The following is a 14,415-nucleotide window of genomic DNA, read 5'->3' on the forward strand; positions in this document are numbered from 1 at the left end:
ATAGCACTGTGCCAGGGTGCTGTGGGTGGATGTGGAGCACAGACTGCTGGGTCTTGCTCAGTGTAACCCCTGCCCCCGAGGCAAGACGGGTATGGTGGGGGTCTGTGGGGAGGGGTCTGTGGCCAAGGCTGCCCCCCCTGCTCTCCTCCTGCTGCAGGGTGCAGAGCCATGAGCGAGACCCCCCTGCCTGGCTGGAGGTAGCCCAGCTCTGGGCAGGCCAGCAGCCACCTATTCCCCGGCACGTCCCGCTGTCCTGGGTCATCTGCTGTCCTGGGTCATCTGCTCCGTATTTCCTGGCCGTGAGTTCCCTGACATGGCCTCAGCCGAACAAACAGCGCTGGGCAGGGCCCCCCCGGCCGCTGGCAAGGGCCAGCTCCCTGCCCTGTGGCACAAACCCCCGGGGGCAGCCGGGGCTGCACACGCATGTAGGACATGCACATGTATCCTTGTGCATGTGTGTGACCCCCTCCACCCCACACGGCTTTTCCATCCCCGGGGGGGGCTGGGTTGGGACGTTGGGATGGGGTGGTCCCTGGGCAGCCCCCTGGGGCCCCGGAGCGTGGGAGAGAGGAAACGCGGCACCAAGAGGCCATGAACCAGCACTTCCAGCGGGATGTGAGCCCCCACCCCAACCTTTGGAGGGGGGTGTTGAATGTCTCCGATCTTTATGGCCTGGGAAACTGCATGTATAATGCATTTTGCTGCCCCCCGCCCAGCCCCCAGTAATTTATTAACATCCGACAAAGTTTAATGCAGGTGGGACACAATGGCGAGAGTGACATGCCAGGCAGGGCGGGAGGGCGCATGGGCTGGTGGCAGCGGTCATGTTGCTCCCAGAGTGATGTAGTTTATTGCGGGCAGGAGCACAGCCCCACGTTTGGGGGTGCTGGGGAAGCAGACCTGTGTGCACTGTGACTGCTGCAGAGCCGCGGGACAGGTGAGAGCTGGGAAGGCTGGTGGTGGCCGTGATGGTGCTGCTGGGGGTGGGTGCGCTCTCCCCTACCCCAGCACATCCCAGGGTCAGCTCAGAAACTGGGACGGTCCTTCTTGAGGTTCTTGTAGTCAGTGGAAACTGCCAGAAACTGGAGAAATGAAGGAATTGAGAGGGTGTCACATCCCCTGTAGCTGCCCCTGCAGCCTGGCCTTGGCTGTGGGGTGGGGGTCCGGTGTTCCCCTCCCAGATCTGAGCACAAGGAGCTGGAGGGCTCACGCACCACTGCCCCAGGGCTGACACCACCTCCCCGCTTCCACGAAGAAAACGTGATGCCTTGCCCTAAGTGTGACCATTCCCCCACCCCAGAGTGCCAGGTCCCCGATTTGCCCAGTGCTCACTTTATACTGGTCCGTGGGGCTCAGCTTATTCCAGGGTTCAGGATTATTTTTTCGATCCCAGCTGCAAGGGGTGATGGGGCCATCAGCACCTGTAAGGAGGGTGGGGGAGACGGCCCTGCCCTCCCCCCCTTTTACCCTGACTCTGCCCCCAGCCCCGACTCTGCAGAAATAATCCACTGTACCCACACACCCCAGTGCTGCTGCGGTTGGCAGGTCAGGGGGCTCTGATCGGGTCCCTCCAAGCCCCCTGGGGTGAGGAGCTGGGGGGGCAGGGGCAGGCACGCTCCCTGGGGGGTGCTCCTGGAGCATCCCTGCCACAGCCTGACTCACCCGAACTGCAGCCTGGCTGCCGCCCCAGCACAGGGCTGGCACACAGGCTGCTGCACCGGCTGTACGTGCAGGGGTGCACGTCTGCCTGCTCCCCCCCCCCCCCCAACCACACAGCCCCCAGCTGGCAACTCTGCAGGCACTGCCTTGCTGCACTCCTGCCTGGGGGGCTCCCTTCTGGCCTTGGCTGCTCTGACTGCCCCCCCTTCCCAAAAGCCCCCAGCCTTCATTCCCGGTTTGGGGGGCAGCGGGGGGAGCTGCTGCCTGCCCTGTTGTGCCCACCTGCTGTGAGTGAGCACGGATACTGCAGCACTTGTGAGCATGCGATGCTTGTGAGTGTGCAAGGCAACTGCACGGGGTGGCTGGTGGTGCTCAGCTAAAACCTTCCCAAAGAGGACACGTCCCGTCCTGTCCCAGGAGGGGTTGTGGACGGCCAGCAAAGCCGTGGGATGGGTCCCTGGAGAGAGCAGCTCACGTCTCCCCCTCTCCCGTCCCCCTGCAATCCACTAGTGTTGGCCAAGAGCAGAATTTTCCATCTGGGAAGATGCGTGCGTGCGCGCGTGTGTGCGCACGTTGAGGGCTGGAGAGGAGCTGTGCTGCAAATGCAGACCCCTGGAGCTGTTTAATAGCATTAATGTGCTGTGGGGGTGCTGCTGTTGCTTTATCCAACCCCCCCACCCCCACCCCACCCCCCACATGCACACCCCTGCGCTTCCACCATCAAAGACAAGGTGCCTGGATCTGCTAATTGCTGAGCTAAGTACCCTGGGCAGCTGGCGTCAAATTAAATCAATGAGCGTTTTACCGGGAGCAAACAAATATTAGATAGGCATTAGACAGCGTGGGGCTGCAGGGACTGTGGGCCACTGAGCTACAAGGAAAAAAAAATAGTCTCGTGTGCCACAGCATGCCTGTCTGTCCTGTGCCAATCCATCCAGCCTCTATTCCTCATCAATCCATCCCCACACCTTGTCTCCTTCTCCCTTCTCTCCCTCTCCATTCATCCTTGCACACCGCTTTTGTGTCTGTCTATCCCTCCTTCTCTCTTCCCATTCCTTCTCCATCCATCCATCCCACTGGTTTCCCCTTCCTCTATCAATCCATCCCTCCCCACACTGTCTTTCCCCCTCTCCATCAGTCACATACTGCTTTTATCTGCCTCCCCATCCACCCATCCATCCCGCTCCCGCCGCCGTCCCGTATCCTCTCCTGCCAGCCCCCAGTTCCACAGCAGCTGGTGCGGCGCCCAGAGCAGCGGACTGAAGGGGCCCTTGTCCCCCCCAAGCAAGGAGAGGGCAGATGGTGCCCCAGGTTCCCTCACCCCCTCCCGGCACCTCTGCACCCTCCCTCACCCCCTCCGGGTGCCTCTGCAGCCAGGTTTGCCAGGAAGGTGTCGGAGTGCACCCAGGTACCTTATGCACCATAGTGCCCACCCGCCGCACCTGGACATCAGCCCCCTCGGCTCCGGGGGCGCGGGCCAAGTGCCCGAGGGGTGCCCAGGGGCACCCCGACCCATACCTGACGTCTGGGCTGTACAGGGCCAGCCTCAGCAGGTACAGGACAGCACTGCCCAGGCCAACACTGATGAAGCCAATGAGGGGAATGAGCTGGAGAGAGAGAGAGAGAGAGAGAGAGAGAGAGAGAAATGAAAAATACCCCAATAAAATGAATATTTATCAGGCTGACTGGAGAGTGAAAGGGAGAGCTGACACACCGGGAGATTTACAGGGGAAATATGGCAGAGCAATCCTGTAGCTGGGCTGCGGTACACAGTGTAGCTGTCAGCTTGAGTGACTGAATTAAAAGAGGGAGAGAAAAATCGGCTCGTGTTGGAGAGGAATTGGATTTGGAATGAGAAATCACTTCCCCTCTGCCTGCTGCTGCCCAGCGCCGGTGCTGGCTGGTGTGGCCACGGGTGAGGGCAGGGGGGCCTGGTCCTGGCATGCGTGGTGCCCCTGGTCAGGGGCTGAGCCTCGGCTAACGATTCCTCCCCACGGCTCTCGGTCCCTGCCCGGTGCAGCGCTGCAGCCCTGGGCAGGGTTGGCCCCAGCCAGGGTGCCCCCCATGGCAGGCTCACTGCCCCCCACAGCTGCACCCCCTGGCCCTGCACCCCTTCCCCACCACCTCCCGGTGAAGCATGAGATGAGGAGGGTTCAGTTCATCTTCCCCCGTGCCTACAGCAGGGACAACTGGGACATACTGGGGACAGACATCATGCTGGTGGCTGAGCAGCTGGGTCCACAGCAGGTTTTGGGGACGCAGTGACAGTGCAGTGGCGGCGGGGAAGGCACTCAGAGATCCCCTGTCCCCCTCCCCAGGGGCTGCCCCAGCCCCGCAGTGGGCATTCCTGCGAGCAGGAGGTCCCTTCGCCCCCCTCCATGCCCACAGGGCCCCTCCTCAGGCCTTTGCACCGCGACCAGCTCCATGTTCTCATCTCCGCTCTCCCCTGCATCGTGCTGCCAATCCCCCAGTGCCCGGGGGGACATGGCCTCAATCGGAGCCGAGACGAGGCTGCTTTGACCTCCCCCAAATTGCCGCAGCCCCCGCGCTGGGGAAGACGGTCTGAGCGTAATGAACCTCCCACCAGCCCGCGCCCCTGGGAAGGCAAACACGGCCGGCGCCTCGCCGTGCCCATTAGCGGGGAGCGGGGGCTGGTGGTGCTGCAAGAGCCGTGCGTGCCGTGCAGTTTGCATTGCCAGCACCTGAGCGCCTGGGTTATATTTGCAATTTCGCTTGGCAGCTTGAGCTCTTAGCACGTGTCTCCAAACCCCCACCCAACCACCCACTGCACGGTGACTCAGTTTCCCCACTTGGATGAGACTGGGGGGGTCTGGGGGGGCGACTCTAAACCATGAAGAAAAGGGTCTGTCCAAACCCCTCTGTTCTGTGCCAAGGACCTTGATGACCTGCACACAGAGCGGGTCTTGTAGGGAAGACACCTGAGCAGTCAGATGTGTCCCTTCCCCAGGCACTCCCCGCCCAGCCTTTGGTCCCCAACATAGACACCCCTCTGCATCCTCTCCCAGTGCCCCCAGCACGGCCCAGCTCCTGCTTGGCAGCACCCATGGCCAAACCAAGCAGCGCTCCGCACTCACACCGGCTGATCAAGCACCCGGCAGATGCCAACGCCAATTTGGGAGGTTAGAGGCATCAGCAGATAATGATCTTTTGCGCCGTGTGCGGCTGGGTGCCAGGAGGATCTGGCAGTAGCCGCTACCCAACCGCGCCGGCTAATCAAGACGAACTCCACAGCACTGGGAATTGCAGTGTCCGTTGGAGGAGATTCGGGGCGATGGGTTCGTCTCACCATCTGCTGCTGACACCTTCTGGGTAATTAATGCCTGGGAAGAATTAAGGGTAGGGGGAGCTGGAGCAACTGCTCATGCAGCAGGCGAGGGGCTCAGAGCTGCAAGTGCAGGCAGTGGGGCCTGATCCCCCCCCCAAGACGTGCACAAAAATAAACAAGACTTATTGAGAGCTCGACCTGAAGCATACGGGGAGTTAAAATGCTGCTTGAGTGTGTGCAGTGTCTGCCCTCTCACCCCAACTGTGGGGACCTGTTTGGCATGAGGCAGGCATTCCCCTGCTCCCTGGGACCCCCATCTCTGCCGGCAGCGAGGCCAAGCCCCCCAGCCAGGCACGGCTGGTGCCACCAGGCTGGCTGCAGCCCCCGCCATCACCCAGCACTTCCAAGTGACCAGTAATGAGCCGGTGCCAGCTCTGCCGGGGTGGGGATCTGGCCCCTTTCCTACTGCTCTGGCAACAAAAACAGCAGGAAGGAGAAAACAAACACATGAAGATGCTGGGTGAGGCAAGGGGTCCTGTGCCTGGAGGGGGTGGAATGAGCACCTCATGCCAGGGTTTGGATGAGCATCCCACGGCAGGACCATGCATGGAGGGGAATGGGCAGTGGGACGCAGTGGTGGGTTCTGCCCAGCGCCCAAAGGCACCCGCTGAGCTGTGCAGCCCTGGACTGCCATGCCGGTGGGCTCTTGCCCTTCCAAACCTCCTGTGCTTCACTGCCACGGTGCTCCACCGGCATGCCTGGGACATTAATCACTGCCAGGCGGGCAGGCAGCTGGGCATGCTGCGGTGGGAGAGTCTCTTGCCAGGTGAAAGTGCTGATGTACCTGCCCGGCACGAGCTGCAGCTGATCACATGTAGTGGATGACATGTCAAAAATTGCCCCAGCAACCTCTGCCGGCAGTAATCCTGCTTAATGACGCCAGGCACACGCCGGGCACTTCACGTACAGGCACCCAGGACCACCCCACTCCACCTACCTTTACACACACTGTTTGGGGGCCTCTCTGTGCCGCCTAAGTCACACCACCATGGCAGACACAAACAGAAAAGCCCCATATCCCTCCATTCTGCACACAGAAACACACCGCAGTGCCACAAAGAGCATGCAGGAGCCTTGGCTGGTGCCGTCCATCCAGCCGCTCTCACCGAGGACACGCAAAGCACCCCCGTGTCCCGGCTGCCCCGAAGAGCCCAGCCCCAGGTTCTCCCGCTCCAGCCCTGGACTCCACTCCCCTGCCCGAGCCTGCCGCCAAGCCAGGCGTCGGGATGCTCAGCCATGGCTCATCATCCTTTCCAGCCTGGCTGCTTTACCCTCCCCAAACCCAACTGCCAACAGCTTACGTGACTTCCAGCTTGCAGCTCGTTAACCCTCCCCAGGCCACCAGCCCCTGCCAGCACCCCAGGGAGGGCACTGGGTGGGGGGGGATAGGCAAGCGGGGGGCTGGGGACCCTCTGGCAAGGGCCAGGTCCCTGCTGCGGGAGGGAACCCATCCTGGCAGCCAAAGAAGCCCGTTCTGGCAGAGCGGGCATACTTGCCCAGCTGCCACCGTCTTGGACGGTCTGTAGTTTATGAGGGTTTAAGCCACAAAACCCTCAGCCTGAAATTTTGACGGCAGGGGACAGGGACAGATCTGAACTGAAAGGATGGGAGTTGGGGCTTCAAACGTAGGGCTGCCAGGGCCAGTGAGGAGGGGGCTTGATTTCAGTCCCCCCTCCCTCAAAGAAGCCCCCGGAGCAGGGTACAGTGGGGGGAGGACACGGAGCCCCAGACTAGGCGTGCCCGCCAGGGCAAGTAAGCCTGGGTGTGTTTAAGAGTCGATGTGCCCCAAGCCCAGCCTGGCTCAGCGAAGGAGCTCTGGCCCCTCAGCAGTCTGGATGGTGGGAGCGGGTCAGCCAGCACAGGGTGGTCTCACCTCTCCTCAGCAAAGGAGGGCTGGGGACCACCGGGACTACCCAGCTTACCTGGAAGATGCTGCAAGAGCTGGGAGGACAGTGTGAAGGAGAAGCTGGCAAGCAGGGACAACCTGGGAAGGGACCGGGAGGGCAGGGGAGCTGGACTGGGAGGCTGGGAAAGGGTTTGGGGAGTGGGAGGAAGAGGGGGCTGGCAAAGGGCGCAAAGGGCAGAGGAGGGCTGGAGGAATGGGGGGGGTGGGAAGGAAGGAGAAGCACAGGGTCCCTGAGGCATGTGGTGAGGGAAGCGCAAGGGTGAGCCCAGGACGGGGGCTGCAGGGGGTCCCTGGGAGGAGAAGAGGGGCAGAGAGATGGGGAGGAACGGGGGTCCCTGGAGGGAGAGGGTGTGGGGTGACTCACTCCGGGGTGCCGCTTGACGTGCCGGGAGAACATGCTTCCGAGCAGGGGGCCCTTCATGGCGAGGGTGTGGGAAGGTCCCGCTGCGATGGCAGGCTCTCGAGTGCTGTCCGAGGATGGAGGGTGGGCAGGAGACGCGAGGGAGGCGTTTGCGACAGGGCTGGGAGGGACGGGGCGGGACGGTGTGGGGATCCCCATCCAGGGACACAAGCTGGAAGGGGAAAAGGAGGCTGAGGATGGGGGTCTGAGCCCGGGCTGCACTCTGCCCCTTCCAGCCTCTCCCGCAGTGAGCCCTGATGACTGGGTTAATGGGTTTGCTGCTGCACCCCAGGCCACATTTGTGCCTCAGTTTCCCTCGCTGTACAAGGGGCCAGCCCTTTCCGTTCACGTGCAAATCCTTCACAGGTTGCTCCGCACCTTCCTGCCAGGGCGAACGATGAGTCGTGTGATTTGTTATGACAACTTTGCCGGTGTTTGCTGCCTCCCCTCAGCGCCCCCCTCCACCCTCCCATTTATGATAAATGACATAACACCCAATTTGCATTTAGCAATGCAAATCTCCCTGGCAGTAACAGATGCTGCTGTGCATATGGAAACCAGCTATTTGTATCCACTGGCTCTTAACAAAAGACTGGGGAGATGGACTGAGCGGGCAGCCGCCAGCAGCAGGCTGGAACTGGGCAGGGACTGGCCCTCCCCGACCCTGACCGAGGCGTGGGGGCTGGTCGCGCTGCGGCCGTGGCAAGAGCCAGCGCAGCCTGTATCTGAGGCGGGCAGAGCATGATGAGGAGGCATGCGATGGTGGCAGCGTCACACACCTGAAGGGCACAGGCAGCCCCTGTTGCACGCCCCTTCCACTGAGGGCTCACGGCTAAAAGCCCGTGCCCCCCCAGTCCTGGCTCGTGCAGGTGCGTACATGCACGGCACACGCATACATGGGTAGACAACATACACGCTGGCATGGTGGCAGGCACTTGCACACGAACACCCCTACACATGCACACACACACATGCACGCCAGCCCTGGGCCAATTCTTTTCCCCACTGGCCTGTCAGCCCCCTGCTTTGCAGGTTTGGCTTGGAGCACCCCAGGGAGCCCCCGCTCTGCCGCTGCCCCGCTGCCTGGCTGTCCAGCGTCCCTCCCCACCTCAGCACCCTCTGACCCGCACAGTGCAGCCCTGCGGGCGCCGCTCCATCCTCTCCGCATTTCTTTCAGCAAAGTGTGAAAGGACAAAGGGGAGAAATTTCTCTGGAGTGTGTGGAAATAAATAAACAAGGCCTGAGTTGCAGCCAGTAGCGCCGTGTTGAGGCCTTTGTTGATATAATTAGAGTTTTGAAATGGGATTGATTAAGTGCCACTCCCCAAGACAGAGTGCATCCTGCCCTCCGCACAGGCACGCATGTGTCCTTCGCAGTGTTCCTCTGCCAACGGCGGCTGCGGCACAGGGACAGTAGCGAGGTGCATGGGGGGGTGGTATGTGTAGGGTCACAGCAGGGGTGTGCAGGGGTGGTCACAGGGTATGTGCGTGTGCACATGTGTGTAAGTGGTGGGACTCGAGTGCAGGGCCATGACCCCCCTGGAGCGCAGCACTGGAGCACTGAGCAGGGATGCTCAGAGGGCACCCAGCCGCATTAGGGGCCCAGGACGCCTGGGGGATCCCAGTCCCACCACAGCCAGGTCTGCTTTGGAGCAGCCTGCATCTCTGCACCCTGGCCCAATGCAAGCTCCTAACTCCCTGCAGACAAGCCCAGGACTTCCCCTAGAGATGCAGCGGGATTCCCTGCCCACAAAGCCCAGCTGCCTCCATGCTCATTAATGATTGTAATTAAGAGACAGTTTAATTCTACACTGTGCTTCCCTCTTCCATGGTGATTATGGCGCATGCCCTACTGCTCCAGAGCCCTCCTGGGTAGGATGCTCGCAGCCCCACGAGAGCAGCCATTGCGAGGGGTTCAACCTTGCACAGTGCTGGGGAGGGCTCCAGCGTGCTCCCATCCTCCCACCCACTCCCCTGCCCCCTGAGGCAGCCACGATAAAGCCCAGCAAATAGATACTGCTGGAGATTCTTCTCTTTCATGGTCGCCCCTGACTGGCACCATGCAGATCTGATGGGTCAGCGCTTTTGGGGAAGAACAAGACAGCCCACAAATACTTCCTAGAGCGAAAAGAATTACAGCAGCTGACCTCAAGCAGCATGCACATGCACGTGCGTGGAAAGACACCTGTAAATGCGGAGCTACACGTACGTGCGCATCTAGGCAGCTCTGCACTCACACGCGTGTGTGCATGGACACATGCCCCTGCCTGCACAGCTACACATACCTGTACACATACACACACACACGCGCGTGCACGTCCTGACAGATGTGCATGGCTCACGGGTGTATACACACCTTTGTAAGCAGACACATGCTTGCACACGTGCATGCACACAAACACGCATGGCTAGGTGCGCAGTCACACGTGTGCCGGTGCAGCCCCTGGCCCCATATGAGAGCTATGCGGAGCTGCCCTCGCAGGGTGGGGAACTGAAAAGACAAATGGGTGGGGGGGCTGGAGAGAGCCGCTGGGCCTTGGTGTCTCCACTTGCAGCTGCTGTGGCGGGTTATTTTACAACCACTCCAAAAATATTATTCAAGATGAAGGAGAATCACGGCTGCTGCGAGCGAGCGCAGGGCCGTCGCGGGGAATTTATCATTCCGAATTGGGTGCCCCCCCCCCCCCCCCCCCGCAACGCCACGGTGATGAAGTGCTTCATTAATGGGAGATGCTGTGGCTTGGGGCTGAACGTGCCTGCACCTGAGCATGGTGCTTCCTCTGGCTCCCAGCCTCAGCACTCAGCTCCCCCAGCCCCCCCCAGCCCCCCCAGCCGCTCAACCTCCCTCCCAGCTCCACACAACCCCCCACTGCATGGGCACTGTCGCACAGTTCGTGGCCTCCCCACAGCCTCCCTGGCCCCACAGCCACCCCACTGGTTGTGCCCCCCCCCCCAGCCCTGGAAGGAGCCCTCCAAACCCTCCTCTTGACGGTGACACAGGGTCACCCCTCGCTGCTAACGGGGACCTTTCCCTAGTTAAGGCTCTGCTCATGCCGAAGCTGTAAATCTCACTGGCTTTTGGTGGGGCGCAATGGAAACCATCATAAAAAATTCATACCAACTAAAGCAAACAAACAATAAACAAACAGCCAATAATTAAATGGTGAATTAACGGGATATATTTCATAGTCCCACAGAGCCATGTGGCGGGATGAGCCCTAGCACGGCGTGAAGGGGCTGGATCCTGGCGGGACCCAGCTGCCCCCGGCCCCCTCGCCCCGGCCCGGGCACAGCCACACTGGGGGGCATGAGTAGCCCTGCAGGGGCTGCTGAGGCTGGGCAACACCAGAAGCTCCATGAATGGCATCATGTCAGCATTAACGTGACATTTTGTGATGACTTGCACAGCCAGACAGTGGCAGATCAACCGCATCCGTTCCTCCCTGAGAGACCACCACGCAGTGCCGAGACTCTCCCACCTCCCTCACCTTGAGCTAGCTCGTGATGTCATGCCCGCCCCATGATGTCACTGATCTCTATGACATCACAGTCCCCTCCTTGCTCCTGCCTGGCTGTAATGTGCTTCTGAGCACGCCTGCCTACTAGCACCCGGGGGCTGGTCCTGGCACCATCCATCCATCACACAGCACGGGCACATGTCATTTGTAACCGGCACCTTCATTTAAACGGCTATTATCATCCTAATTCCCCCCATTAATCACAGGGCACTGGGTGATGAGCATCAGGGGAACAGATCTCTGACCCACAGCTGCTGCAGGATAGGGCGGGGGGGACACCAGCCTAATACCCTGAGACTCTGACACCCCCCGGGTAATGCTGCAAAAGCTGCACGAGATGTGAGACGCCGGCCTTCCTTGTCGCCACCGGCTCAGGGAACCTTCCGTGGCCACAGGGCCACCAACCTGGGCAGCACGCGGGGTCCTAGCGGGGGAGGGATGTCCCCACCACAGCCCCGCGACCGGACGGGAGCCCTGGCTGGGGCTTCTGGGGCGCCGGGGTGCGCAGGTCAGCTCGTCCATGGCTGCTGTTGCACCAGGAGGCGTTTCCTGAAACCAACCCTGCAATTAACCACCGACTTGGCCCCGGCCCGCAATATTGATTTTTTTTTTTTTTTTCATAATTCTCTGAAGAAAAGCCCAAGCCCAGAGCTGCGATTTCCAAAGTCTGTTTTATAAATAACCAGGGTCACCAGCTGCCAATTGCTGTAATGCTGCCTTGATACAATTTAATAAACATAATAGCCTCTTCCCTCATTGTGACAAAGATACTGGTGGGGACCGCGCTGCACCTGGTACAGGAACACATGGCTGAGACACACGCACACGGCTGAGACATGCACGCACACGGCTGAGATGTATGCACGTGGCTGAGACATGCATGCACATGGCTGATGTACACACGCCTGAGACATGCATGTCAGAGACGTGCAAGCGCACATCTGAGACACATGCGCATGGCTGAGACATGCACACACACCTGAGACGTGCACATGTCTGAGATGCACACACATCTGAAACACGTGTGCACACGGCGACAACATTCAAGCACCTGGCTGGGACATGTGCACACACAGATGAGACGTGTGCACACAAATGAGACGTGTGTACAGATGAGACAGGCATGCACATGGATGAGACATGCACACACGGATGTATGCACATGGATGAGACATGCATGCATGTGGCTGATGTACACACACCTGAGACATGCATGTCAGAGACGTGCAAGTGCACATCTGAGACATGCGCATGGCTGAGACATGCACACACACCTGAGACGTGCACATGTCTGAGACGCACACACATCTGAAACACGTGTGCACACGGCGGCAACATTCAAGCACCTGGTTGGGACATGTGCACACACTGAGACACGCACACACAGATGAAACGTGTGCACACAGATGAGACACAGATGAGACACACATGCACATGGATGAGACATGCACGCACAGGTGAGATGCGTGCACACGGATGAGACATGCACGCACGGGTAAGACATGCACACAGGGATGAGACACACATGCACACACTGAAGACATCCCTGCTGGGGCCATCCCTGCTGGGGCCAGCAGCTGCAGGACCGGACCCGCTGCCACCGGCAGCCCCCCGCCGCCCCCCCGCCGGCAGAGTTTGCGCAGGTGAGCGCGGGCAGCCCCGCCCCCCGCCCGGCACGCGGCTGCACGTGCGCGAGGGGCCGCGGTCCCGCGTGGGGCCGCCCCGGAGCCTCCGGGAGGCCGGTGGCGCCCCCTCGTGGCCGCAGCGTGGGTCGGGCCGGCGGGGCCGCGGCCGGGGCCGGGGTCGGGACAGGGACAAGGACAGCGACAGGGACCGAGCGGTCCCCGCTGCTGGCACCTGGCAGCGCGTGGCTCCCGCCGTGCTGCCGCCCACCACCGTGCGGGGCCCTGGGGGGGGTGGGGTGTGGCACACGGCCCCCCGCCCCCCCCCAAAGCACCTCGACCCCAGCCTCCCGGGGACGCACTGCAGATCCCGGTGCCCCGTGGCTCCAGACTCGGAGCGGAGCCTCCTGGGCCAGGGAGCATGCTGCGCGCCACAGGCAGGTCCGGGTCCCCCCTCCCACGTCCTGGGGGGCCACGCCGAGCCCCCAGCAGCCACCCCCTCTCCAGCTCCCCATCTCCCACCCCCAGACCTGCTGACTGATGCCAGAGACTCCAAAATCAATTCCCATCCCCGCCAGGACACAGCAAGAAGGCAACAAATCACGGCTGCTGCTCTGCAGCCCCAGCGCCTCATTTTTCTTGCTGAACTCCATAATAAGAAATCAATGGCAGACGCTGCACTCCTGATGCATCTCCCCTGGGACAGGTGGCAGCAGGTCCTTGTGCCCCCACCCCCCAGTCCCCTTGCCAGACCCCAGCTCTGGCAGGGCCCATGCTGCCCCTTCCCTGGCTCCCCAGGGGTTCCCCACTTTGGTGCACCGCAGCCGCTGGGTACGCTCAGCCCTGTGCTGTCGATCGGGGCCAGGCTGATGCCAGCCCACGGTGCATCCACCTCATCCTGCTGCAGCCTCTGGGGAGGCTGGGGGGGCCTGGGGGGCCCAAACAGGTCCCTGCAACGTTGTGGAGGGGGGCACAAACCCAGCCAGATGCAGAACAGGGCAGGAAGGTGCCCAGCGGGTTCTTTGCCCAAACCTGCAGCACCAAAAGGATGGGATGGGGTGGCAGGAGGGACCCCAGCATCCTGCGGGTGCAGATCCGGGGGGGCGCGGAGCTGCTGTCACGCGGCAGCTCCAGCAGCTGCAGAAGGGCCTGGGCTGGGGAGAGCCGCTCCAATTAGCTGTAATCGCGCTTCCCCGCAGTGCCTGACACCGAAAAACCTACATAATTACCAGCAGCGACAGGGAAGGCAGGACCATGCGCTCGTGCTTAATTGAGTGTTTACAGCCCTGTGAGGGGGGGGCAATAACAGCTCTACAAAAAAGCAACACCCCCCCCCCCTCCAACAGCTAGAGAAGGGAGGAAGGAAGGGGGGGGAGTACAGCCCCATCCCTTTGCAGCAGGGTTTGCTGTGTCCTTGCACCTCTCCCGGGGCGTCCCTGTCGCTGTCCCCAGGTAGACAGGACAGGTAGCGCCTGCCACCACCAGCACCAGCAGCCCCTGAGCTCGTGGTTGATTTGCAAATGCAGCTGCAGGAGCTGGAGGTCTTGCTCCTGTCAGCCCAGCTGAAATCCCCAGGGCCAGCTGGGGGGAGTCACCACATCCAGACCTGCCCCAGAGGCAGTGATGGGGCACAGGGGAGACACACACCTGCCCAAGGGCTGGGTCCTCCTGCCAAGGTGGGGAGGCGCAATCCCAGAGGCATGGCCAGGTTTTGGGGCTGGAAGTATCACACCAAGGAGGGGTGATCTGTGAAGAAGTGACAGGCACCAGACCCCGTCCTGTGGCCAACACCAACCTGCCCACACTGTGCCACCCCCCAGCCCCGGCGGACAAAGCTCTTGCCCAGCTGTTTTCTCCTCGTTAATTTTGCATGAGCGTGATGATAATTCTGCTCACCGCATTGCCACAGACCCCATAACAATGAGCCACGGTGCCACCCCTGGGCCAGGCAGCACTGGTGCCATG

The 14,415-nt window shown here is 61.3% G+C and overlaps 1 protein-coding gene across 1 annotated transcript; it reads right to left on the reverse strand.

Moving 5' to 3' along the window:
* Positions 1–707: 707 nt before the first annotated feature.
* On the reverse strand, positions 708–7,381 carry NDUFA4L2 (NDUFA4 mitochondrial complex associated like 2). Its single transcript, XM_005236799.3, has 4 exons — positions 7,276–7,381; positions 3,178–3,266; positions 1,333–1,393; positions 708–1,082 (listed from the first exon to the last, which is right to left on the reverse strand). Exons 1-4 carry the CDS (start codon positions 7,330–7,332, stop codon positions 1,026–1,028), a joined length of 264 nt encoding a protein of 87 aa, XP_005236856.1. The 5' UTR covers positions 7,333–7,381; the 3' UTR covers positions 708–1,025.
* Positions 7,382–14,415: the final 7,034 nt, after the last annotated feature.

This window comes from Falco peregrinus, chromosome 19, assembly GCF_023634155.1.
Source record: "Falco peregrinus isolate bFalPer1 chromosome 19, bFalPer1.pri, whole genome shotgun sequence".
NCBI classification, from domain to species: domain Eukaryota; kingdom Metazoa; phylum Chordata; class Aves; order Falconiformes; family Falconidae; genus Falco; species Falco peregrinus.